The 24,737-nt window shown below is 39.8% G+C and overlaps 1 protein-coding gene across 3 annotated transcripts in view; it reads left to right on the forward strand.

The window, feature by feature from the left end:
• The first annotated feature begins 9,252 nt into the window (after positions 1-9,252).
• Positions 9,253-24,737, forward strand: part of UGCG (UDP-glucose ceramide glucosyltransferase) — a 36,778-nt gene continuing 21,293 nt past the window's right edge. For 2 of the 3 annotated variants that reach the window (XM_089913585.1, XM_089913586.1), the window contains exon 1: positions 9,253-9,783. In XM_089913585.1, coding sequence (XP_089769711.1) covers positions 9,686-9,783 — 98 coding nt within the window. In that variant the 5' untranslated portion in view covers positions 9,253-9,685. The remainder of the gene's footprint in view (positions 9,784-24,737) is intronic. The other variant, XM_022579052.3, reaches the window with a different exon arrangement.

The following is a 24,737-nucleotide window of genomic DNA, read 5'->3' on the forward strand; positions in this document are numbered from 1 at the left end:
GTTGCACAACTCTGAATATACAAAAAGTCACTGAATTATATACTTTAAAAGAGTGAATTTTATGGTATGACTACGTCTCAGTAAAGCTGTTAGTAAAAACAAAAAGCTGAAGGAGTTTAACTGGGATCTTCCATATTTAAAACTTCCTAGAAATTTCCCATTGTTTCGTGAAAACTCAGTGTAGTGGGTATTATGGTTAGCTCTCCAATTCTAATTTTCCCCATCCATTACATAGCTGCCATGCAGTTTGAGTGTGATTATCCTTACTAGCAGCTTCAATGGGTCCTGATTTGACCATTCTAGTTTTCCTTGCCATACCTTAAGCCAGTACACAAGTGGCATCAAGCGTATTCCAATTGGTGGGGTGGGGGCCGGAGGGAGGGAGAAAGCCCAGGTTTTTGTTAGGTGGTTGTGAATAACTAATACGTTTTCTCTTTTTCTGCATGTAAAGGGAAAACCATGAGGTACAGGTTAGCAGCCGTCTTCCAACCATGAGAGAAGTCAGCTTGAAGACAAAAGTGACACACAGAGAAGGAGAGAGCCAAGACTATCTCAGAAAAATGGAGCAAGAGCCCTGATTGAGCCTTGCGGGACTCCTGCGTCCTTTAAATAATCTTTAAGTAGTGTGTGACCATATGGCTAATTTGCCTATGACAGTCTCAGTTTATACCAGTTTTCCTAGCTTTCTCTTTCTGAAAAGTGTTCCAGTTTCATTTATATGGTCACACTCAAGATAATTGGATTTTCAATCATATATCAATCAATTTAGCAGTTAACTAAGGTCAACTGTTTTTCAAGTTGTGTCCATTTGGACTGTTTTCTGGCTACCTCCCATCATCCTCCCTCAGATTGTTCAGTTGTTTAGATTCAAAAAGTAAGCAAAGGAAACATTCTGGTTTCTTCTCACTCTTACTCTTTCTTCAGGACCTAGGACTTCTCCATGAAGTCTTTCTAGACTTTTCTAAATAAAAGTGGTTAAAATGGTTATTCCCAACTCCCACACAATTCTCCTCATCCCTCTTTATCAGTACTCAATAACATTGCATTACAATGATCTGTTCTTGTGTTTATCTTCCATAGCCAACTGGGAACATCTCCTGAAAAAGGATTATATCACTTTTAACTTTGTATCCAAAGCATGAGAACAATGTGCTCCCGGAACAGTTTCTTTTGATATTTGCTGAGGAATAAAGGAAAAGAAATAACTGGATAGGAAAGCCATTCATTTGTTTGCTTTGTCATTTTAACAGTCTGTTCAACTAATTTTGCTCAATATTTTCCATTGTAGCAACTAACCATTAATGATGACTCCCAAGCCCAAATTATCTCAAAATAATTAAAATGGGCAATTGAATTTAAGGATGAGCTTAATATAGAAAACCCCCAAGAGTTGTTTCTGTTACCCTGAATTGTCCAGTGAACTGTTTCATGCTTCTTCATATTTAAGATAATGCTTCAAATTTATACCCACAATGAAATAAAGCCTTAAAAATAATCTGATATGTTTTCTGAACAATTAAATTATTAGACTAGGTGGAGGGCTCATCTTCTTCACAAATTCATTGTTAGTTTGGTCTCATTCATGCAGATGTTCCTTTTTTTTTTTTTTAACCAATTCAGAGCTAAAAAAAAAATGTCATGTAAACTAGACTCTGAAAACTGCTTTCTGTTAATCCTGATATCCTGATGCATTTTATTCTAAGTATTTTTAAGATATTTATTACCAAAAATAATATTAACATTCAATATCATTGTTTCTTACATGTCAGAAGACCCCATGTGTATCTAAATACCTTTTAAATCTTATGCTTTGCTTGTATAGAATATTTTATTTCAAGGCCTGAAATTTATTTTTCTTATGGAATAAAAGTATCTTGGTTTGCTCTTTACTATTTTATGATATTATTCCTATTCTATACAATTATCATCTAATTGCATTTGTTTCTGAATGAATAAACCAGTTATGTTAGCAAAAAGATGAGATCTAAAGGATATCCTGGTTTGTGTTATAAGCAAAAATTGAGTGTTGATGCTTCTGCTACAGAGAAACCGATTTGCTTTAAAAAAAATCCTTTTAAGTATAGTTAATTTTATTTTTCATAGGTAAAAACAGTAAAGGAAGAAATTGAGAAAATAAGTTAGTGATCTAGATGAAATTAGAATGAAGGAATGCTCTCTGTTAAGGAATAATAATAAAAGTTTCAAAAAATTTACACATGTCTGCAACTGTTCTGAATATTTTATATATGTTAACTTTAGTCCTCACAACACAGGTCATATAGGTGGTAAATGGTAGAACTGGAATTCAAACCCAGCCAGTTTGACATTCACAATGTATGTATGTGCTTAACCGATAGTCTACAGTGTATCCTCAAACAAAGCTTTCTTCAGATAGAAAGTATTTTGAAGAGATCCTAAACTCCAAAGATGTAGGTTATCTCCACAGCCTTTGTTCCTTAGTAAAAGTTAAACTCACATTTAATTATATTGTTGTTAATACTATGAAATAAGAAACAGATTTTATTGTCATTTTTCTGATCTTTTAAATCTTCTACTTGTTGTTTACTCTCTTAGATGAATTGTTCTGAAATGACGGTATATTTCGTGAAATTCCTCTTAATTGAAGTAAAGGATGTGGTAAAGAGTAAGATGTTTAGTGCATCTTTGCATGAAATATATGGTCTATTCTAAATACACTTTCCTATGTCTCAGATGTTGAAATTGCCTTCTACAGAGTATTGGTTATCAAACTAAATAATGCTAAACCAAAATCTACTTTGTGATCTGAACTTTGAGGATTGATTATCTACTATACATTGTTTAAATTAACTTAATATTGTACATTTTAATATAAGGAGCATTGGCTTTGGAGTCTGATAGACCTGGGTCCAAACTCCAGCTCCCTCCTTATCAGATGCATAACTTTATCTTTTTGGCTTCCAATTATATATTTCATGACATTTGTGAAAGTCAAGTTAATATTTTAAAATTTGCCTGGCACATAACTTATGTTCTTGTGTTCAGTAAATACAGTTGGCCCTCCATAACCGTGGGTTCTGAGTCCATGGATTCAATCAGCTGGAATTCAAACCCAGAGGAGAAAATATTTGAAAAAAAATTCTAGAAAGTTCCAAAAAGCAAAACTTGAATTTGCTGCATGTCCTGGCAACTATTTACATAGCATTTACATTGTATTAGATATTATAAGTAATCTAGAGATGATTTCAAGTATACAGGATTATATGCTTATATAATACATACCTATAGTGCTTAGGTTATATGCAAATACTATGTCATTTTATATAAGGGACTTGAGCATTTGTGGATTTTGGTGTATGAGGGGGTCCTGGAAATAATCACCCACTGATACCAAGGGAGGACTGTATTACAGTCTCAGTCTCTGTCTCTCTCTCATTCTCCAATAAATCTACAAAGTTTGTTAACACACACACACACACACACACGCAGAGCCTAGGTGAAAGTTTTGACATTATAAACTTTAATAAATAAATTGAATTGAGTCATGAATATCTATCTAAAAAGAAAGCAATTTCAAAAACATTTTGAAAAAGAAAATAATTGATACTTACATGGGACACATTTGGAAATCTTTAGAATTTAGCTTCCTTTAGGAATGAACATCAGTGCTTCAACCTAGCACACTATGGATTAAAACAAAATCAAGTATGAAATTTGAAAAGAAATGAGTATGAGGTAAAACATTTTAATTAGTCATTTGGATATGAGCTAGCAAAACAGCTGAGAATGAAACGAACTCTAGTAAACTCTAGGCACTCCCCTGGACCACACCTATACATACAAACACACTATACCAGTGGTTTATCAAGATCAGGCCTTGAACTGACAATTTGCCTAGAACCTTTGTACACTTGAAGTCTATTCATAGTGATATAGTATCTGAGGATCTGAAGGCCTTTACAAAGTTACCATTTAATGGGTAAAAAAAACCACTGTAGGTTAAGCACCTGAACTGATAAGTAGATAAGGCATTTTTCTACTAATTTCAAACATGCTTAGGGGAAAAAAATGACAAGAATTAAATTGTTTCTTTGGGCATTAGCACAACAAATTTCAGATCAATTGATTCTAACTTTGTTTTTGAAACTTCAAACTTACCCAATTTCTGGAGGATCACTTTTTGCATTTTAAAAAAGTTTTTATAAGGGCTGAAAATTTACAATATACCTGTCTTTTAAAAATAACACATTAGCCACATTCAACCAGCCTCGGATCATGTAGTATTGTAGTAGTATTTACTGAAAAAAATCTGCATATAAGTGGAGCCCTGTTGTTCAAGGGTCAACTGTATGTCCAATATTGACATAAAAATGATGCTGTTGACTCTGTCAAATAGAGCATGGGCTCTGGAGCAGGTCTTCAGGCTGTGATTAGGTGAACTAATATGTAGTTACTTTCACTCACTCTAACTCTGTGGTCTAATTTTATAATCTGAAGGAGGGTTATGAGTAGTTAATGTGTATTTGTTTTCCACAGAGAAAAAACACATATTTAAAGTATTTGCAAACAAAGGAGAAAGTTGAACAATTTTTCTAGTGACTTCTCTCAGTGTAGATCAGTTTAAATAAACTAATTCACTTGTTCAACAAATATTTGAGTGCCTAGAAGGTGGAAAGCCCTGGGCTCTGATGACAAACTACTTTATCTCACTAATTCAGACACTTATAACATTTCCAGTACTTCAAATGGAGCACTCACTTATTTTTTTTAAAAAATAGACTGGGGCTTCCCTGGTGGCGCAGTGGTTGGGAGTCCGCCTGCCGATGCAGGGGAGGACGCGGGTTCGTGCCCCGGTACGGGAGGATCCCGCATGCCGTGGAGCGGCTGGGCCCGTGAGCCGTGGCCGCTGGGCCTGCGCGTCCGGAGCCTGTGCTTTGCGACGGGAGAGGCCACGGCAGTGAGAGGCCCGCGTACCGCAAAAAATAAAAAAAGACTATTTTTAAAGCAGCTTTAGGTTCACAGTAAAACTGAGCAGAAAATACAGTTCCCATATACTCCCTGCCCAACATACGCACAGCTTCCCCCACTGTCAACATCCTGCCCCAGAGTGGTATATTTGTTACAGCTGATAAACCTACACTGACACATCACAGTCACCCAAAGTCCACAGTTTACATTAGGGTTCACTCTTTTAGATTTTTGTTTTTTTTTTTCAGTACACGGGCCTCTCACTGTTGTGGCCTCTCCCGCTGTGGAGCACAGGCTCTGGACGCGCAGGCTCAGCGGCCATGGCTCACGGGCCCAGCCACTCCGCGGCATGTGGGATCTTCCCAGACCGGGGCACGAACCCGTGTCCCCTGCATCGGCAGGCGGACTCTCAACCACTGCGCCACCAGGGAAGCCCCAGGGTTCACTCTTGATGTTGTACGTTCTATGGTTTTGGACAAATGTATAGTACATGTATCTACCATTATATTGAATAGTATCATACAGAATAGTTTTACTGCCCTAAAAATCCTCTGTGACCTGCCTATTCATCCCTCCCTCTCTCCCTTCTGGCAACCACTGATATTTTTACTGTCTCCATAGTTTTGCCTTCTCCAGAATGTCATATAATTGGAATCATACAGTATGTAGCCTTTTCAGATTGGCTTCTTTTACTTAGGAATATGCCTTTAAGTTTCCTCCATGTCTTTCATGACTTGATAATTAATTTCTTCTTAGCATTGAATAATATTCCATTGTCTGGATGTACCAGACAATGGATTTATCCATTCATCTACAGAAGGACGTCTTGGTTGCTTCCAAGTTTTGGCAATTAGGAATAAAGCTGCTATAAACATCCGTGTGCAGGTATTTGTATGGATATGTTTTCAGTTCATTTGGCTAAACAGCAAGGAGTGTGATGCTGGATTGTATGGTAAGAGTACGTTTAGTTTTGTAAGTAAATGCCAAACTATCTTCCAAAGTGACTGTATCACTTGTAATTTTTTTTTTAATTATGAAAAATTTCTACATGATTTTTCATCATTGATAACTCATTTGTAAAATAGAAAATGGTCATTTTTCTTCATGGAAACAGTAATGCTCATTATAGAAAGTCAACAATATAAACGGGTAGATTTAAAAAAATCAACCTTTTTCATTCCTCAAAGATAAGTACTCATAATTGTCTGGTGTAATTTCTTTTAGTCTTTTTTCTGTATATAGGCTTTGTGTCACCTTTTAAACTTGATTTTTCTAGAAATCTCACTAAAGATGATGTTTTTCTTAGACGCAATCCAAATCAAGAATCCTGATTATTAGACTTCCCTGGTGGCACAGTGGTTAAGAATCTGCCTGCCAACGCAGGGGATGGGGGTTCAATCCCTGGTCCAGGAAGATTCCACATGCCACAGAGCAGCTAAGCCCATGTGCCACAACTACTGAGCCTGCACTCTAGAGACCACAAGCCACAACTACTGAGCCCACGAACCACAACTACTGAAGCCTGTGTGCCTAGAGTCCATACTCTGCAACAAGAGAAGCCACTGATCACAATGAGAAGCCCGCGCACTGCAATGAAGAGTAGCCCCAGCTCGCCGCAACTAGAGAAAGCCCGTACACAGCACAAGGAAGACCCAATGCAGGCAAATATTAATTACTTAATTAAAAAATAAAATACATCTTTAAAAGAAGAATCCTGATTATTGAAAATATTACAACTTTAAAAAATGTAAAACTAACTTTTATATATAGGCATTTGGGGCACAGTGTAACAGAGTATCAACTTGCCAAAGTTTGTTTCATTTCTCTGAGGTAACTTATGTACCTGTGTTCTCCCAGCCTCCACTCTTGTCTTTTCTGGGACATGTGACTAGAACCAATATAATTTCATTTCAGTTTCAGTTGGAATCAGCTACCATTATTTTGGCTTGGATTTGGTTCAAACTGAAAATGTGTTCCAACTACTTGGTTTGGACCAGACATTTTGCCTCCTTTTCTGGTTAAGGTTTTATAACTAAACTATCTAGGGCCATTAAATGACAGTCAAATTTGGCTTTTGTTTACCTCTAAAAACATTGCTTCTTAAAATGTATGAATTCTAATATATACTAATGTTACTAGATTGCCACTGGAAAAAGTCAGAGGCCCTGAACTTGGTAGAATTTGAGGAGAGCCCTTTAGACAAACAAGCAAAACAATGTTAGCTGCCAAAAGTGAGATTGGTGGACAGGGTCTTTGCTAGACTCCTATGCTGCTGTGCTACATGGAAAAAATTTACACTTATACTATATTTATAGAATATAGATGTCTATATCTATAGAATAGTCTATATCTATAGAATGTTAGGATTGCACATTCTAAAGCTGCTGCTTTAAACTCATCAACCAGGTTTGGACAGACCAAGTTTAACTAGGCTCAAGTACAACATAGCTGATCTATTATCTACTGATTATACTCAATCAGAGGAGTTCTGTTAACTGTTAGGAATATCGGGTTCTTTCAACTTTCTTTGGCCTCCTTTTCCAAGTCATTGATCATACTGTATAAAATCCTTTGTTGTAAGGTTCCAAAAACCATTTGGAGAAATGTAGAATACAACAAAATGCTTAAATTGACCAATTGATGTAGTTCATCAAATCTTAAAGTACATTAATTGAATGCAGTATTATTTTATATACGATTAAGAAAAAAAAAATCTACCAATTAGTTGTAAGATGCCGTTGACTGTGAGATGCATTTCCATTTCAGAAATGTTAAAATGAAATGTTTCTTAAAAAGTATGTCTTAGAATTGATTAACTAAAATAGTGATGTTTTAAAATTTCCACTTGTAGTGTTATTTCCATGCTAATATACTATTGGGCTATAACTTTATCACCAGTAACTCTTAACAATGGAAGTTTGGTTTCTAAGCCCTGTTCTTTCTTACTGACTTTAACCGGGTAAAACAAAGAGTATAGCAAATCCAGGATTGGTTCTCAGTATAGATATTAATTTAAACTCTTTTCTGATTGTAGTTTATCATTTACTTATAGATTGAGGTAGCTCATTCGATCAGTATTAGCTGTAATAAATAACAATAATAAAATAAACTTCTTTTCAAAATTGAATTCCATTCTGAAATCTCTCAAGGGAGGTCATGGATTATTTAAAAGGAAATCACTTGAATAAACATCGTCTAAACATAAAACAATAGAGAAACTATATAAACTCATCTAGGCTGAAGAAACAAACAGAAACATTTAGTACTAGATTAACCCATCTCCCTGGACTGATTTAAAATTAAGATAAACACTAAATTACCTTACTATCCAAAATGCCATTTCTTTCCATTTTAGAGCAGTGCTATCCCCCTGTGTAATTTTAAATTTTCTAGTAGCTAACCAAATTTAAAAAGTAAAACAACAGCAAAGACAGTGAAATAATTGAAATAATTTAACTCAGTATATCAAAATATTGTTTCAACATGTAATCAATATAAAATAAATGAGGTGGTCTTCGATATCAGCTGTATGATTTACATTCGCAATACATCTCAATTCCTACCAGCCACATTTCAAGCGCTCAATACCCCCCTATGGCTACAGTATTGGGCAGGAGTAGTCTTTGAGGACTTCAGTATTAACTGATTCTTTACATTCTGAGTTTGAGAATTTCTTTTATGTTACACGCTGCCTCTAAGGTGCTTAGAGATCTGCGAAGCACAAGGAGATTATTTTACTCTCGGTCCGTTGTGATCCAAGACTCCACAGCATTAGAACCAGCGAGGGAGGAAGGCCATGGGACACCCTGGCGCCCAGGAACGTGTCTTGGAGGAGGGCCTGAGCCGCTCCGAGTAATGCCCGGCGCAGCGGCTGCGAAACCAGCGTTGGAAGTTGGACTGCGAGACAACTCGGGGTCTGCCTGGAACCCCAGGTCTTTTCCTGGGGCGCCCTGGAACACCAGAACCGGACAAAGGGAAAGTGTTCTCCGAGTTGGATACACGGACCCGCTCCGCCGACGGAGGCCGGCCCAGGGCTGCAGTGCTGGCCGCCCGGGTAGCCTCCGCCGGTCACTGAGAGGTGGGCGGAGGCCTGAGCCCGGAGGTGGAGGAAAACCCTGCCTGCGTCCTGGGGAGAAGTCTCCCAGGGGCGCGCTCACGACAGTGACGCCACCGGCGCGAGGGCGGCAGGGTGGGCGGAGAGGAGCGGCGCGCACCGCCCCTCGGAGGCGGGGGGGGAGGCCGCGGTTCCGGAGGGCCGGGGCGGGGCGGGGCTGGGTGCGCCGGGGAGTCTGGGCACAAGCCGGCGGTTTCGATTAGTACGCGGAGTTGCGGCTGCAAAGGAGGGCACGGAGCTGCGCTGCCCGGAGCCCGGCGGCGAGGCGGCGGGGAGGCGGCTAGGCGGCGGGGCGGCGGCGGCGGCGGAGGCGCAGGCGTTTGGGGTCCGGCCGGCGGCCGCGAGGGGGTGGAGAGGCGAGCCGGAGCGCGGGGCCACGGCCGCCCTGCCCACTGCGTCCGGCCACCGCAACGCCTGCATCCGCGAGCGCGCCCAGGCCAGCGCGCGAGCGAGTGCGCGCGGGCGGGGGCGCGCAGGCCCTGTCCGCCCCTTCCGCCCCCACCCCCCTCCGCCCCTTCCTCTCGCCACCTTTCTCTCCACTTCTGCGACCCCGCGCCGGGCGCCCACCCTGTCCTCTTCGGGAGCGCTGTCCGCTGCGGCGGCCGGAGCGGGCCAGGCCGGGGGATGGCGCTGCTGGACCTGGCCCTGGAGGGAATGGCCGTCTTCGGGTTCGTCCTCTTCTTGGTGCTGTGGCTGATGCATTTCATGGCCATCATCTACACGTGAGTGAGGGGCAGCTGGAGGATCCCGTGGCGGGGGTCGAGGCCTGGGGACAGGCGAGGGTGGGAGGAATTTCGCTTTGGAGGGGATTGGGATCGGATGAGGGTGGAGGAAGCTAATTCTCAGACTCTTCCTCCCATTCCCTCTCCCTGTGCATCAGCTGGGGCGGGGGGTTCATTGGAAGAGAAAAGTGGCGAGTGAGGGGATGGCTGGGCTTCAGGCAACTGCACAGCCAGGGGAAGGGAGACTATGCTCTTTTTACGTGTCAGGCGGAAGGTTGCTTGCTTGGTTTGATTGTGTTGGGGATTCGTGTGATTTTTCATCTGGGCCAAGATGTATGGTGTATTGTGTTTTGTTTTGGTTTTTTTCCCTCGACCTGGGCCACGTTTCTATTATGGTGATGATCGTTTTCACCCTTCGGTGAGCTGCACACAGCCACCTGGAGACCTCCCTGTGGATTTTCTTCTTCCTGGAAGAACTCTGTGTCCTTAGATAGGTGTGAAGCACCTGTCCACCTTGAAAAATGTCCACCAAATGTCAGAGCTGGCGTTGTAGCCTTGAGTCATGTCAGCTTGTACATTTCAGTGTGGTTTTCTTTCCTTTTTTTTTTTTCCCCAATTCCTTATTTATTACCTTGTTTAGATGTGCCCCCCCCCACCTTTTCATTAGATGCCTTTCACTGGGGACACAGTGGCGAGCACGACAGAATTCCTGTCCTCAAAGATCTTACATTCCAGAAGGGAGAGACAGATAATAAAATTCCGAATAAGGTTATTTCAGATAGTGATAAAGACTATGAATAAAATAAACCCGGGTAATGGATGAATATGCCATAGAGTGTGTAGCTGCTTTTGATATTTCAGTTGTTCAAATGTCTTTAAAATGAAGGAAGCCTTCATGAGGATATGAAAGAATTGACATAGAGCGCATTACTCTTGGATTCACTGGATTTTTAGCCTCCCCAAAAGATGATGGTGCATAGTGATCTTTACCACCCATTAGAATACGGTATATGTTAGTAGAAGAGAGGGGAGAACTTTAAGAAATTAATTACTTATAGTTTTTTTTCCTTTTCACTACAGAAAAAGTGTGCTTTTTCCTTTTGGAAATGCTGCATTTTATTAGTATAGTGTGGCATTTCCTGGTACTGGAGAAAGATGCTACATTGTACAAGGCATACTGATATTTCTTTGAAGATTAAAGAAAAATGCTTCTTGGACACTGTTGATCTTAGGTTTTGGAGTTTGTGAGCTGTAGGCACTGAACATTCTGGAGTTCATTTTAAATATATGAGTTCTTAAAAAACAATTCTGTCACTTTTTCCAATCATAAAAATAAGACATGCTTACTATATAGAGCATTTAGACAGTACGGAGAGGAAGAAAGAAGAAAGTTCAACACACACACCAAAACTCCATTACCTGTCAACCTTTTGTGACTATCCTTCCAATTATATTTCTGTGGGGGGAGGGAAAGGAAGGGAGGGAGGTAAGGAGGGAGAGAGAAAGGAACCATATTATGGTTGTTCTTTCACCAGCCTCAAAATTCATCTATTTAATAAATACTTTCTGGGAAGCTCTTTTGTGTATGCAAGGCACTGTTCTAGGTGCTAGAAATAAGATTGAAGAACAATACATCCAGGGCCCCTGCTCACATGGAGCGTCCATGTAAAATATCTTGAGTAATTTTCTCATGTCAATAAATGTATGAGGGACTTCCCTGGTGGCGCAGTAGTTAAGAATCAGCCTGCCAATGCAGGGGACATGGATTCGAGCCCTGGTTGGGGAAGATCCCACATGCCGTAGAGCAACTAAGCCCATGTGCCACAACTACTGAGCTTGCGCTCTAGACCCCGTGAGCCACAACTACTGAGCCTGCGTGCCACAACTACTGAAGCTCACGCACCTATAGCCTGTGCTCCGCAACAAGCCACCTCAGTGAGAAGCCCGTGCACTGCAACAAAGACCAATGCAGCCAAAAAATAAATAAATAATTTAAAAAATAAAATAAATTTATGATCTCTCCATCATTTTTAATAGATGCATGACATTTTTGTTTATGAGGTACTAATATGTATTCATTGTTATTATTGATGGGCATTTAGTTTATTTTCAATTTGTCGAGATTACAAACAACATGGTGATGAATTCATATGCTTACATCTTTGAGAGATGATCTCCTTAGTTTACATTCTGAAAGAGAAATTATTGGGCCAGAAGTGGTGCACATTTTAAACTTTGTTACATATTGCCCTATAGGAAGGTTGTAGCTATTCATAGTCCTTGTAACATTGTATGATGGTCCCCATTTCCCCTTACTAAGTATCAGGCTTTTTACTGTTTTCTGTTTTTTATTTTCATTTCTTTAATTACTAGTTCCATTGAATGTTTTTCATATATTTAATACTAGTTACATTTAGTTGTAAATTTCATACTCAGTCTTTTACCTGTGCTGCAATGTATTGCTGTGTTAATCTTTTTAATAGGAAGATTGTTCTTCTGTGATATGTTGCAGTTTTTGCCCACCTTGTTTTTTTTTTGTTTTGTCTTGTTTTTGTTTTGTTTTGTCTTTCAACTTTGTACATGTATTTAACATGGAGAAAAAGTGTGTACCTGTGTGTTTTAGGTAGTCAAGTCTTTTTTTTTTTTTTTCCTGACTGGTAAAATTTTTTATCTTCTCCATTTCCCCCAACTATTATATAGTAAGTATGTTTTTTAGTATTTTGAGTTTTCTTAGATTCTTTTTTTACACTTTACCCTTACAAAGTGTACCAGTATCCACTGTTTTAATGAATGAAGTATTATTACCTTTATTACCATATTACTGGCGAGGCCAGCCCCTCCTTATTCTTATGCAAATTTTAACTTTTTATACACTTTTATTTTAAAATGAACTTTAGAACCTTTTTTTTTTCAGACTCTAAGTAATCTTGTATTTAAATTGGAATTGTTAAATTCACAGCTTGATTTGAAGAAAGTTGACTTCTTTCAACATAGGACCATGATGGATCCCCTTCCCTCTATGATGTATACATAATGATAAAGCCGCACTTCTTTCACACTGGTGATGTAGCTTAATACTTCAAATAACCATCTGGGGAAGTTTATACTCTTAGACTGTGACAACTCCAGAATAGTTTTAAGTTATTTTGTGCTTCATGATAAACTGCAGAATTTTCTTAAATACTTTTTTACTTAAAATACTTCTAGTTTTTGAGACTAGTACAAACTTTAGCTTAGTTAAGATACTGTAGAGTCTTTGTATTTCTTTTCCAGTGCCCCATAGAGTTACCTTTTATACTGACAGTAACAGGATTCAGAAAAGTTATGTGAAAATAGAATAGAGAAAATGCAATTAGTTTATAACAGATGAGTAGGAATCTTCTATCTTTCTGAAATGGATAACTGAACATAAAGTAAATAATCAACAGCTTAATTTATGTATAAATTAAATCTTGCCTTTTTAAAAATTAAGTTCCTTTCATCTCATCCCACCATCAAAATTATTTACATGTTTGATTTGATTCCTTTCTTACTGAAGTAAAGATACTTCCCAATTTAATGAGTTGTTTTCAAGCAGAGCCCTAAGGTTTTGTCCTCTCCTCTCTTCTGTATTTAGTAAAATTGCAAATTTGATAATCTCCACATTTTGACAAGCAAGGTTAAAGAACATTGGCAATGATATTTTGGTTAAAATATTGTGCTAAGCATTCTGTATTTTATTGAAGAATATATTTTCTGAACAGGTGTTCTGTGTCCTCTCAAATCCTTTTTAAGTGAGGTAAAGTATAAATAAAATAATCATATATTGGTCCTCTCCTAAAACCTTGTGCCTGCAACTGGTGGAATTGGAGCCTATTTTCAAAACCTTATATGGCTCCATATCTGGTCATCAGATTAAGGAGCATAATCTGTGAGCTACTAATGTTTACAAATGTTTAAGTAATACAAACATTGTAGTAAAATTGCTGAGAAAAACGATAAAACATTCTTTTTTAAAACCAGTGATTATTTTTTAAAAATTAAATACAGTGTGTAATGGTATCTAGTTAATTTAGATTCAATGTTCTATTGTATTGTAACTTCTTAAAATGAGATAAAGAGCTAAGTATTGGACTGTATTTTAAAAATGGAGTTGAATGTAATTAATACAGTGAACAATTGTTCAATGAAATTTTTTGCTCCAATTTCATAAATATCTTACAATTCCTATATGCCTACAATTTAAAAAATTGAGATGATTTATAAACTAGAGAACCATTATTTTCAATATTTTCTGCTCACTGGTATCTCTACCTACTGCTTTGCTCCTTTCCAGATTTAGTATCGACTGATGCCTAATCATTTCATAACATATTTTAGATGGCAGACATTTGTGGGATTTTGCCTATAATGTCTCCCCCTCGCCCCCCCATGGCTTGCGGGATCTTAGTTCCCTGACCAGGGATTGAACCCCAGTCCCGTGGTAGTGAAAGTGAAGACTCCTAACCACTGGACCACCAGGGAATTCCCCTATAATGTTAAAGATAACATTCAGATTAGAGCATTTGAAATTCAGGGCTCTTATTTTGAAGATTATTTTTCCTAAAACAAAACAAAACACAACAACAACAAAAACACTAATGATTATATCCTCTGTAGGCGGAGTTGGTTAAGTGATCTTTATGGATTTTTTTCCTTTTCTGAGAGCTAGTGTGGTTTGATAGCTTGGGGGCTGCTGTTTTCTTCCCTGTTTAGCCATTAGGAGCCATACTGCTAGATAAGAGTATCTAAGCAAGACACCTTGCTTTTTTCTCCTCTCACTCCCCCATCGCTCTCCCTCCTTGGATTTATCATTTTTTCCCCTCTACACATGGTATCCTAATGTTTAGTGATAGGCTTTATCTTTTCTATTAATTGACTGGAGGTGCCAGGGTATGGTGGAAATACTTCTTGTATCCATAAATATTAACTGCCCTCTACTAAAGCAGAGGTCCTTTTCCTGAAGACTTTTTCTCAAGTTAATTCTGCCTTTCCTAATTTTTCTAGTATAACAACTTTTATACCTGCTGCACAGCTTTTGAATGGAGTTTAAATACTCACTGTATCAGGATAACTGTGATAAACTTCCTGTTAGAAAGTAATTGTGTTTTTAATGTGAATTTTAGCATTTCAAATATTATTTTTAGATAATATGATTTTTTTTTGCCTTAAATTCATTAATACATTGATGTTCTGAGCCTTAGTAGAATGTAACTTGAGAGCTTATTTTCTGGGTTTATTCCTGAGGATGCACTTGGCCTTTGGACAGATGTTGATCAGTCAGGGTCATTGCTACCAGAACCACTTTTGGGTGCACGAATAAGGCAATTGAGCCCCTTGAACCTGAGCCTGGGGTGGATACAGAATTGGACTATATTGTGATAGCTTTAAAAAGCAAAAAGGAAATTGTAATTCAGTTTTAATATTTAGTGATGATTCTCTTGATTCATCATTCCTCCCTTTTCCTACCTACATTATTAGTTCAGTACACGTTATCTCTGCCCTAGATTATTGAACTCTCTCTACTCTCTGGTATCTTTACCTACAGCTTTGCTCCTTATCTACTTTATTTTTCTTATTGTAACCTAATCTTTCTGGTGCAGTAATCTTGGATCATGTGCTTAAAATCTTACCATGGTGCCCCACTGCCTTCAGGTTAAAATTCAAATTCCTTAACAAGACATGTATAGTTCTGTAGGAGCTGAGCCATCCCCTGTGCCTGTTTCTCCAGCAACACTGAATTACTGGCCTTCCTTGAATATGCAATGTCATTTTCTTTAGAATTCTCTTTCCTTCCTTTTCTTCCCCTTCTCTCCCTCCTTCCTTTTTGTTTTACTAACTCCTACTCATTCAAGTCATTGTCGACTTTAGCTCTTTATTGGAATTGGCACCCCCTCTATGTCCTTCCACAGTATCTTGAACTTACCCATCTAAACAAATAGGTGTTCCGTTGTCTCTTTCCCCACTTAGATTATAAGCTTTTGAGGGTAAGGAGGCGTCTTTTTTTTTTACATGTTTATTTATTTTTTATACAGCATATTCTTATTAGTTATCTATTTTATACACATTAGTGTATATATGTCAATCCCAATCTCCCAATTCATCCCACCACCACCACCACCTGCCCTCACTCTCCCCCCTTGGTATCTATGTTTGTTCTCTACATCTGTGTCTCTATTTCTGCCTTGCAAACGGGTTCATCTGCACCATTTTTCTACATTCCACATATATGCGTTAATATACGATATTTTTCTCTTTCTGACTTACTTCACTCTGTATGACAGTCTCTGGATCCATCCACATCTCTACAAATGACCCAATTTCATTCCTTTTTATGGCTGAGTAATATTCCATTGTATATATGTACCACATCTTCTTTATCCATTTGTCTGTTGATGGGCATTTAGGTTGCTTCCATGACCTGGCTATTGTAAATAGTGCTGCAGTGAACACTGGGGTGCATGTGTCTTTTTTTTTAAAATTAATTAATTTATTTTTGGCTGAGTTGGGTCTTTGTTGCTGTGTGCAGGCTTTCTCTAGTTGTGGTGAGCGGGGGCTACTCTTTGTTGCGGTGCACAGGCTTCTCATTGCGGTGGCTTCTCTTGTTGCAGAGCGTGGGCTCTAGGTGCGCAGGCTTCAGTAGTTGTGGCACGCGGGCTCTAGAGCACAGGCTCAGTAGTCGTGGTGCAAGGGCTTAGTTGCTCTGCAGCATGTAGGATCTTCCTGTCCAAGGCTCGAACCCATGTCGCCTGCATTGGCAGGCAGATTATTAACCACTGTACCACCAGGGAAGTCGCAGCATGTGTCTTTTTGAATTATGGTTTTGTCTGGGTATATGCCCAGTAGTGGGATTGCTGGGTCATATGGTAATTCTATTTTTAGTTTTTTAGGGGGCCTCCATACTGTTCTCCATAGCTGCTGTATCAATTTACATTCCCAGCAACAGTGCAAGAGGGCACCCTTTTCTCCACACCCTCTCCAGCATTTATTTGCAGATTTTCTGATGATGCCCATTCTAACCGGTGTGAGGTGATACCTCATTGTAGTTTTGATTTGCATTTCTCTAATAATTAGTGATGTTGAGCAGCTTTTCATGTGCTTCTTGGCCATCTGTATGTCTTCTTTGGAGAAATGTCTATTTAGGTCTTCTGCCCATTTTTTGATTGGGTTGTTTGTTTTTTTAATATTGACCTGCATGAGCTGTTTATATATTTGGAGATTAATCCACTGTCCGTAGATTCTTTTGCAAATATTTTCTCCCACTCTGAGGGTTGTCTTTTCTTCTTGATTATAGTTTCCTTTGCTGTGCAAAAGCTTTTAAGTTTCATTAGGTCCCATTTGTTTATTTTTGTTTTTATTTCTATTACTCTACAAGGTGGATCAAAAAAGATCTTGCTGTGATTTATGTCAGAGAGTGTTCTGCCTATGTTTTCCTCTAAGAGTTTTATAGTGTCCAGTCTTACATTTAGGTCTTTAATCCATTTTGAGTTTACTTTTGTGTATGGTGTTAGGGAGTGTTCTAATTTCATTCTTTTACATGTAGCTGTCCAGTTTTCCCAGCACCACTTATTGAAGAGACTGTCTTTTCTCCATTGTATATCCTTGCCTTAAGGAGGTGTATTACTATTGTATCTTCAGTGCTACTTGGCACTCAATTATTGCATGTCGAATGAATGATCTTTGAATTTTTTCCAGTAGTAATGGTGGGATTCTTGCTCACTCATTAACTTAGTGTCATTTGGCCATTGTGATTTGAGGTAGATGGACAGAATTTGGGATGCATTCAGTGGCCATGGTCTTTAATGAAATTAATTGGACCAAATGGAATCTTTATCTCACTATTTCTAACTAATCATGGTTCAAATAGAAACAGGGCCGTATCAATAACGTAATAACCCACAAATTATTTGTTAGATTTGAATCTTCCCTCCACGGTTTTCCAAAGGGAATACCTGTCGTGCCATCATAATCTTTACACTTAGATCTGCCCTTTGGGAAATTGCAAAGCCATTAGTTGCTGTTAGCAAAATACCTTGATCTACTTATTTCCCATACACTAGGGCTGACTCTTGTCACCAAAGGGTGAGTGAGTGGAGTTTTTTGGGGAGGGAGGGGGAGCAAAATTAATAAAGATCTCCTCTTTGTTTTTTATGGTGATGGAATCTTTTGTGTTTTGTAGTGTACAAGTCCGTTGTCCATTGGAAATAGTTTGTGTTTTCCTATAAAGCTAACTCACTATTGGTTGTTCTGTGTCCTTTGGGGAATCTTGTGTCTACAAAGTTAATGTTGCACCAGGTATGCTTTGTGTTGCCGATGAAGCCCATTTTGCTGCAGTACCATTTTTGACAAGATAAATGCGATATGGAAGTAACATTAGTCATGACACATACTGATTATTAAACACAGTAACAGCCTTCCAGGGCACAATCATAGCTAACAACAACAACAGAAGGCTTTTATCATTGGGAATTGCTGGCATGGACTATATGAAGTAGGGTATCTGCTGATCAAGCAATCAACTTAATTTTACATGAAACATTAACAACCTTGATGGCATGGAGCAGAGGAGAAAATTCCTAATGTCAGATAAGTTGGTTCAGCTGAATTGCACAGCACAGTCTGGGACTGTTAAGCAAGGTGAACTTTGCCCTCAAGGAATCCATCTTCTCCCTTAGAAGCTTCTAGGGAGATTCTTGTGCCTCACTTTTGGGAGGTGTAGCGCTGTCTTAAGGTTGCTGCAAGGGGCTGACAGAAGGGGACGAGCACAGCCAGCCCTCTCCCAGAAGTTTCCCTTCATTCCAGGCCCCCCTGCCACTCAAAACTCAATTCGAATACAAAACTGTACAATCAGTCATTTTAAAATGGTGCAAACCATTAAATAAACTGTTGAGTAGGGGCAGAGGGGAGACTAAAAGATATGAAAGATAAAACAACTAAAATGATGGAAAGGACAGTAACAATTTTAGAGACTGAGATGTTAGGAAAGAAAAATCAACGAGGAAAAACAAGGCCATCCTATCAGCTCACAAGTTGAAAACCCTTAGGCAGAGAGGCCATGAAGATTCATCAGGCCAAAGCAGCCATAAAGCCCAGCAGAATATTCCGGAATACTCCTTAGCATCCCTTGGAGTTCTTTGAAGTGTTCCCTGAATAGATGTCCTTCTGGCTCGCAATGGAAAGCAGGACCCTGAAGGCCTGTCTTTCTTGCTCGTGATTCATCTCTCGTGACCTTTTAGACTGAAGTGACTCTTACTCTGAGAAAGCGCCTCAGATGGTACCTACCCTTCTGTTCCCTGTCCTTGCAGCTGGCGGGTACAGCCCTGCGGCAGCTTGCTGTGAGCATCTGCCCCTCCCTGTCTTTGACAGTGACATGCCTTAATTACATGAATTCGATTTTCTTTTTTTCTTTTGACTCCAGCTCTCAACTTCAAGTGTAATTTAGAAATAATTCCTTGGGAAAATGAGACGTATTGAAAATTTACCCCGCTTTCTTGTCTTCCCCAGTTGCTCCCTTAGTTTCAGGATCATTTTATTCTTCAAAAATGAAGCCAATCAAAACCATTGGCTAGTATATAAGAGGTTCATTCCCCTTTTACCTAATGTGTTCCTGAAAATGTAATAAAATCAAATTTCTGAAAATCAAATGGACATACATGTTAGATGGGGAGATTCTGTTTCAAGAGAACTAAGAAAAGTATTAAAATCCCAGACTGTGGATCTGCTGGTCCTGGTGCCTGGACATGCTGCCACTGACTGAGAGCTTGCCGGGTATTAGGGGCTGCGGGGAGGGGCTTTCTCTCAGGCCTGGACCCCCGGGAGGAAGGCTGCATTGTAGTCTTTGCTTTGGGGACTGTGTTAGGTGTGGTGATTTAATGGTCAACAAAACAGAATACTGGCCACTTTGGAATGCCTGAAAATATCTTCATGAGAGACGGTGGTATTGATTGAATTACATAGTAACCAGTAGTTGCTTTGTACATTGTACGTGCAGCATTGTGGCAATTATCTTGCCTCTGCCTCTCAGCTCTGAGGGTGACAGTCTCTCCCTCCAGCAGAGCCAAGGGAAGGGGGGGATTCATGTGGCTACAGAATCCAACACTTTGAGCCAGGCTCTGAGGATGGAGGGATTTCGAGAAGCCAGGACTATGCAGCACCTCTGCCCAACTGAGAACCCATTTAATAGTCTTAAAGGAGAGCTCACCTAATAAAACAGTAACAGGTCATTTTTGGGCAATAATAATTTGTGACATTTAATGCGTCTCACTCTCATACTTGCATTGTTTTTATACAATCATCTTTTGGATGACGCCTATAGAACTTTAAATTGGTTCCTAAATTTTGAGTGTAATTTAAACCTTGAATACAATTTTAGCTTAAATGCTGGATATAATTTAAACTTTACATTAAACGTTTTATCCCATATTTTGACTTATTCTGTTTTAACCATGATTTGAGACTTTTCCCCCTTTAATCTTTCTTAATACATAAGAGTTGACTTTATGTTTAAAAAGAAAACCAAGCTTTGTGACCACCTAGAGGGGTGGGATAGGGAGGGTGAGAGGGAGACACAAGAGGAAGGGGATATGGGGATATATGTATATGTATAGCTGATTCACTTTGTTATACGGCAGAAACTAACGACATTGTAAAGCAATTATACTCCAATAAAGATGTTAAAAAGAAAAAAAAGAAAACCAACATAATGGTCTAATCTTTTTTTTTTTTTTTCGCGGTACGTGGGCCCCTCATTGTATGGCTTCTCCCATTGCGGAGCACAGGCTCCCGACGCTCAGCCTCAGGGGCCATGGCTCACGGGCCCAGCCGCTCCATGGCATGTGGGATCCTCCCGGACCGGGGCATGAACCCGTGTCCCCTGCATCGGCAGGCGGACTCTCAACCACTGCGCCACCAGGGAAGCCCCCTAATCTTCAAATATATATGAAATAATCTTTAAATCTATGAATTTCCAGTCCTTCCTTTTTGTTTATATGTCGCATCAATGTTTGATATCTCTAAATCTCTCATCAGAACTGGTAATTCAGAGAAGTTACATTTAGTGGAAAATGTCCTTAAAATTAGCAGTTTTTGAAAAAAATTACCAGTGATAGCTATCACTGAATGTTTACTTTGTGGCTTCATCTCATCTATTTCTCACAACTATCAATACTTTATGAGGTAGGTACTGTTATTCACACTTTAAACAACAACAACAACAACAACTTGAGATAAACAAGTACCTTGCCCAAGGATACACAGCTAGTTAGCTGTGAAGCTGGTACAGAAATCCAGACAGTTGCCCTCCAGCCCTGGCTCTTAAACCAGTATGCTATATACACTGCCAGTGATAACCTAAAAATAACCCCAGAAGTAGTCCATACGGATAGGGTAATCTGTATGGGAATTTCTCCAGTTGCTATGAATCTTAAGTTTCTGATAACTGGCAACATTTAGATCACTAGGGAGAGAGCCCCTACTTTCTCTCTTCTACAACCCTTCCCCATTCTCTTGCCACTTGTATGGCTCCTTACAGGCTCCTTGTTTTCTGTCCATCCCATAACGGCTGACCTTTCTGAGAGTTTCCATCTCAGCCCTCTTCTGTTCTTACAGTAATCTAGCCTTCCTAGGTCCGTGGGTCTCAACTTTGCACTTTGGAGTCACTGGGAAGTTTTTTTTTTTTTTTTTTTTTTAAAAAAGCATGCTGCTACCTGGGTCTCAATTCAGGAGATTCAGATTTATTTGGTCTGGGCATCAGGAATTTTCAAAAAAAAAAACTCCCTAGGTGATTTTCATGTACAGTCAAGGCTGAGAACAGCAGCTCTAGGCAATTTATCCACAGGTGTGGCCTCTACCCGCTTACCTCTTGGTTTCACTTAATTCTCCATTACAATTCATCACTTCGTTATCTTGCCCCTTCCCTCATATCATCAGTCTGCCCTGTTATCCTGTATCCATCTCATAATTTACAGCTTCTCAACTTTCAGAATCTTGCAGAGGTAATCACGCGGCCACGTGGATTGGTACTACTACACATTCATGGTCTCAAATCTCAGCTAAGCCTACGCTGGTATCTGGCAATACTTTGTTTCTGTTTATAGCTCTGACACCCATGACTGGCAGCACCTCTTCTAAATCTTCACCATTTTACCTTCATTCTTGTCACATTACCTTCACTCCTACTTCGCACTGTGGATCCTATCATGCCATTAATTATTTTTATTTTTTCTCTATTTACCTTTTGACTAGCTCTTTCCCCTGACCATATATACTCAAGGATTAAAAACTAAAAATAATTAAAAATTAAACTGAAAAACGCTTCTCCATCTAGTTACTCTTTGGCTCTTTTTCACTGTCAGGTTGCAGGAGAAACTAGTGTTTATTCACTGTTATCACAGCTCACCTCTCATTCATTTGCTTCTTAACCATTTTTATCTACCTGCCCCTTGCCCAGAGTACTCTGAGGTCACCAGTGTTCACACGTTCTAGTGGACATTTCAGTTCTGTGGACTTTTCAATCCAGTGGACATTTCAGTTCTTATCTTGTGCTCTCGACAGCATTCAATGTTTTTCTTTCTTGAACCCTTTCAAAAAGAAAACAGCCCAGCCAAATAAACCCTTCTGTGACTTCACTTTCTTCCTGGCTCTCTTTCTACTGTCCTGGTCACTCACTCTTGGTCTCCCTCATGCATTACTGGTTCTGTAATATTAGTATATTGATTTGTGGCCACCTGCTAATGGCATGCTCCACCTGGGAGAGCTTATGTACTTACCAAACTGTGGGTGACTCCCATGTTTTCATCTCTAGACTAACCATACCTTCCAGCTCTATTTAGCCAACCATTTTTTACTCTTCATTTATTTAACATTTTTTAAACTTGTGAACATGCTATTGTGTTGGACCCTAGAGACTTGACAGCCTACTGTAGTGTGTCTTCAAGTGTGGTTCACCGCTAGCCTGCATCAGAATCATTTGAGATGTTTGTAAAAATGCAGATTCTGAGGCTCTGGAATGGTCCAGTAAGTTGTGATTTCTGCCTGTGGGCATTTTGTATACTAAACGTTTAAAAAAAAAAACAGGAGTCTCCTGGCCTGGAAATTGTCTCAGAACAGTAAGCTGAGGCAATTGGAGGACTCACCTCATTCGTTTTTCATGTCTTAGGAATCACTTCTCTACCTGATATTCAGTATCTTAAAAAACATTTCCTATTTTTTGTCTGCTTTTTTTGTTAGTTTGTTTCAGGTGGGAGAGTAAATCCAGTTCCTGCTTCTTCATATTGTCCAAAAGTTGAAGTCCTGAGGTGTGAGAGAGGGGAAGCCAGGGGTTTTTATACTTCTGTAAAGTCAGAGACAAAGTCGCAGACTATTTGTGATAACCTGAAGCTGGAAACAACCCAGAAGTCCATCAACAGGAAGTAGATAAAGTGTGGTATATTAATACAGTTGTGAGACTGAATGAACTATAACTAACGGTACCAACAAGTATGACCGTCACAAACATGGTGTAAAGTAAAAGAAGCCAGACACAAAAGAGTATGTCCTACGGGGTCCCATTTAGATACATTTTAAAACCAGCAGAATTAGTCTGTGGTGTTTGAAGTCAGGATGTGGTTACCTTGAGGAGAGGGTAGTTAGTAGAAGGGCACATTCATGAGCTTCTGGGGTTCTGGTAAGACTCTGTTTCTTGAGCTGGGTACTGGTTCCATGAGTATTTCACTTTGAGAAAATTCACTGAGCTGTGTACTTACATGTGACTTTACTATATGGGTTACGTATCAAGAAAAAGTACTCCCTGGCTCCCCTACAAAAAGGTCAAGGCTTCAAGCCAAATGCACGATGGGAAAGTAGAAGTGGATTCCCAGTATAACAGCTGAAACGGAGAAAGTGCTATACCCAGGATCCGGCAAGAAAGCAAGTTACCTGATCAAGGTAGGGTTGGAAACGGGCACCCACGGGAAATCCTGTGCAAGGTGTCAGGGCAGTAAGCTCATGTTCATGCCACCTAGGTAATGCAGAAACCCTGACCTGAGATACTTAAATAAAAGCTGCTTTGAAACCAGGAAACCTTGCAAGACCCTGTCAGAGACACTCATGAAACAGGCCCACTGGGGGACTTCACCATTAAAGCCACTTCTGAGACTCCAGGCAAATGGGCTGTTGTTCATAATTTGAAAACTACAAATTAGTTTACAACACACTGGCCATGGCCAAGGTACCCATCGGCATCATTTCTGTGTGGCAGACAGAGTTCAGGTAGGTATTCTTTCTCTAGAGCATGGCTCTGTTGGCCTCTCTAGGAGTTTTAAAAGGAGAGGAGCTTCTGTATGTGGGCACCTCCCCCGTTAAACCACAGCTCCTTGACAGTACGGAGTCCGTCTGTTTATCATGGTATCACCAGTGCATAGGATAATGCCTAGTGTACATTTGGGCTCAAAATAGATTTGCTCAATAAGGGAACGGTGAGTAGTTATGGAGCACCACTGTGTGCACAGCAGAGTGCTGTGTGATTGTGTGTGTGTGCGTGCGCGTGTTGACTTAATGGATATTCTTTTTTTTTTGTGGTACGCGGGCCTCTCACTGCTGTGGCCTCTCCCGTTGCGGAGCACAGGCTCAGCAGCCATGGCTCACCAGCCCAGCCGCTCCGCGGCATGTGGGATCTTCCCAGACCAGGGCACGAACCCGTGTCCCCTGCATCGGCAGGCGGACTCTCAACAACTGCGCCACCAGGGAATCCCCGATTTTTTTTTTTTTTTTTTTTTTTTGATGAGCATTTCAAGTAATTTGTAGCAAGGGGCTATGTCAGTTGTATTACATAAGTCAAAACAATACTCTCCAAAGTAGGATACTTGTATGCTAGGGGGCAAACTACAAGATGACCCCTTAGGGTGTGGAGGGAAAATTGTGTGTGTGTTTGTATGTTAGAGAGGTGGTGGGGGGAAGGG

The sequence above is a fragment of the Delphinapterus leucas genome, chromosome 6 (genome assembly GCF_059928025.1).
Source record: "Delphinapterus leucas isolate spDelLeu-1000000601 "Yukka" chromosome 6, BTC_Dleu_Yukka2, whole genome shotgun sequence".
NCBI lineage: Eukaryota > Metazoa > Chordata > Mammalia > Artiodactyla > Monodontidae > Delphinapterus > Delphinapterus leucas.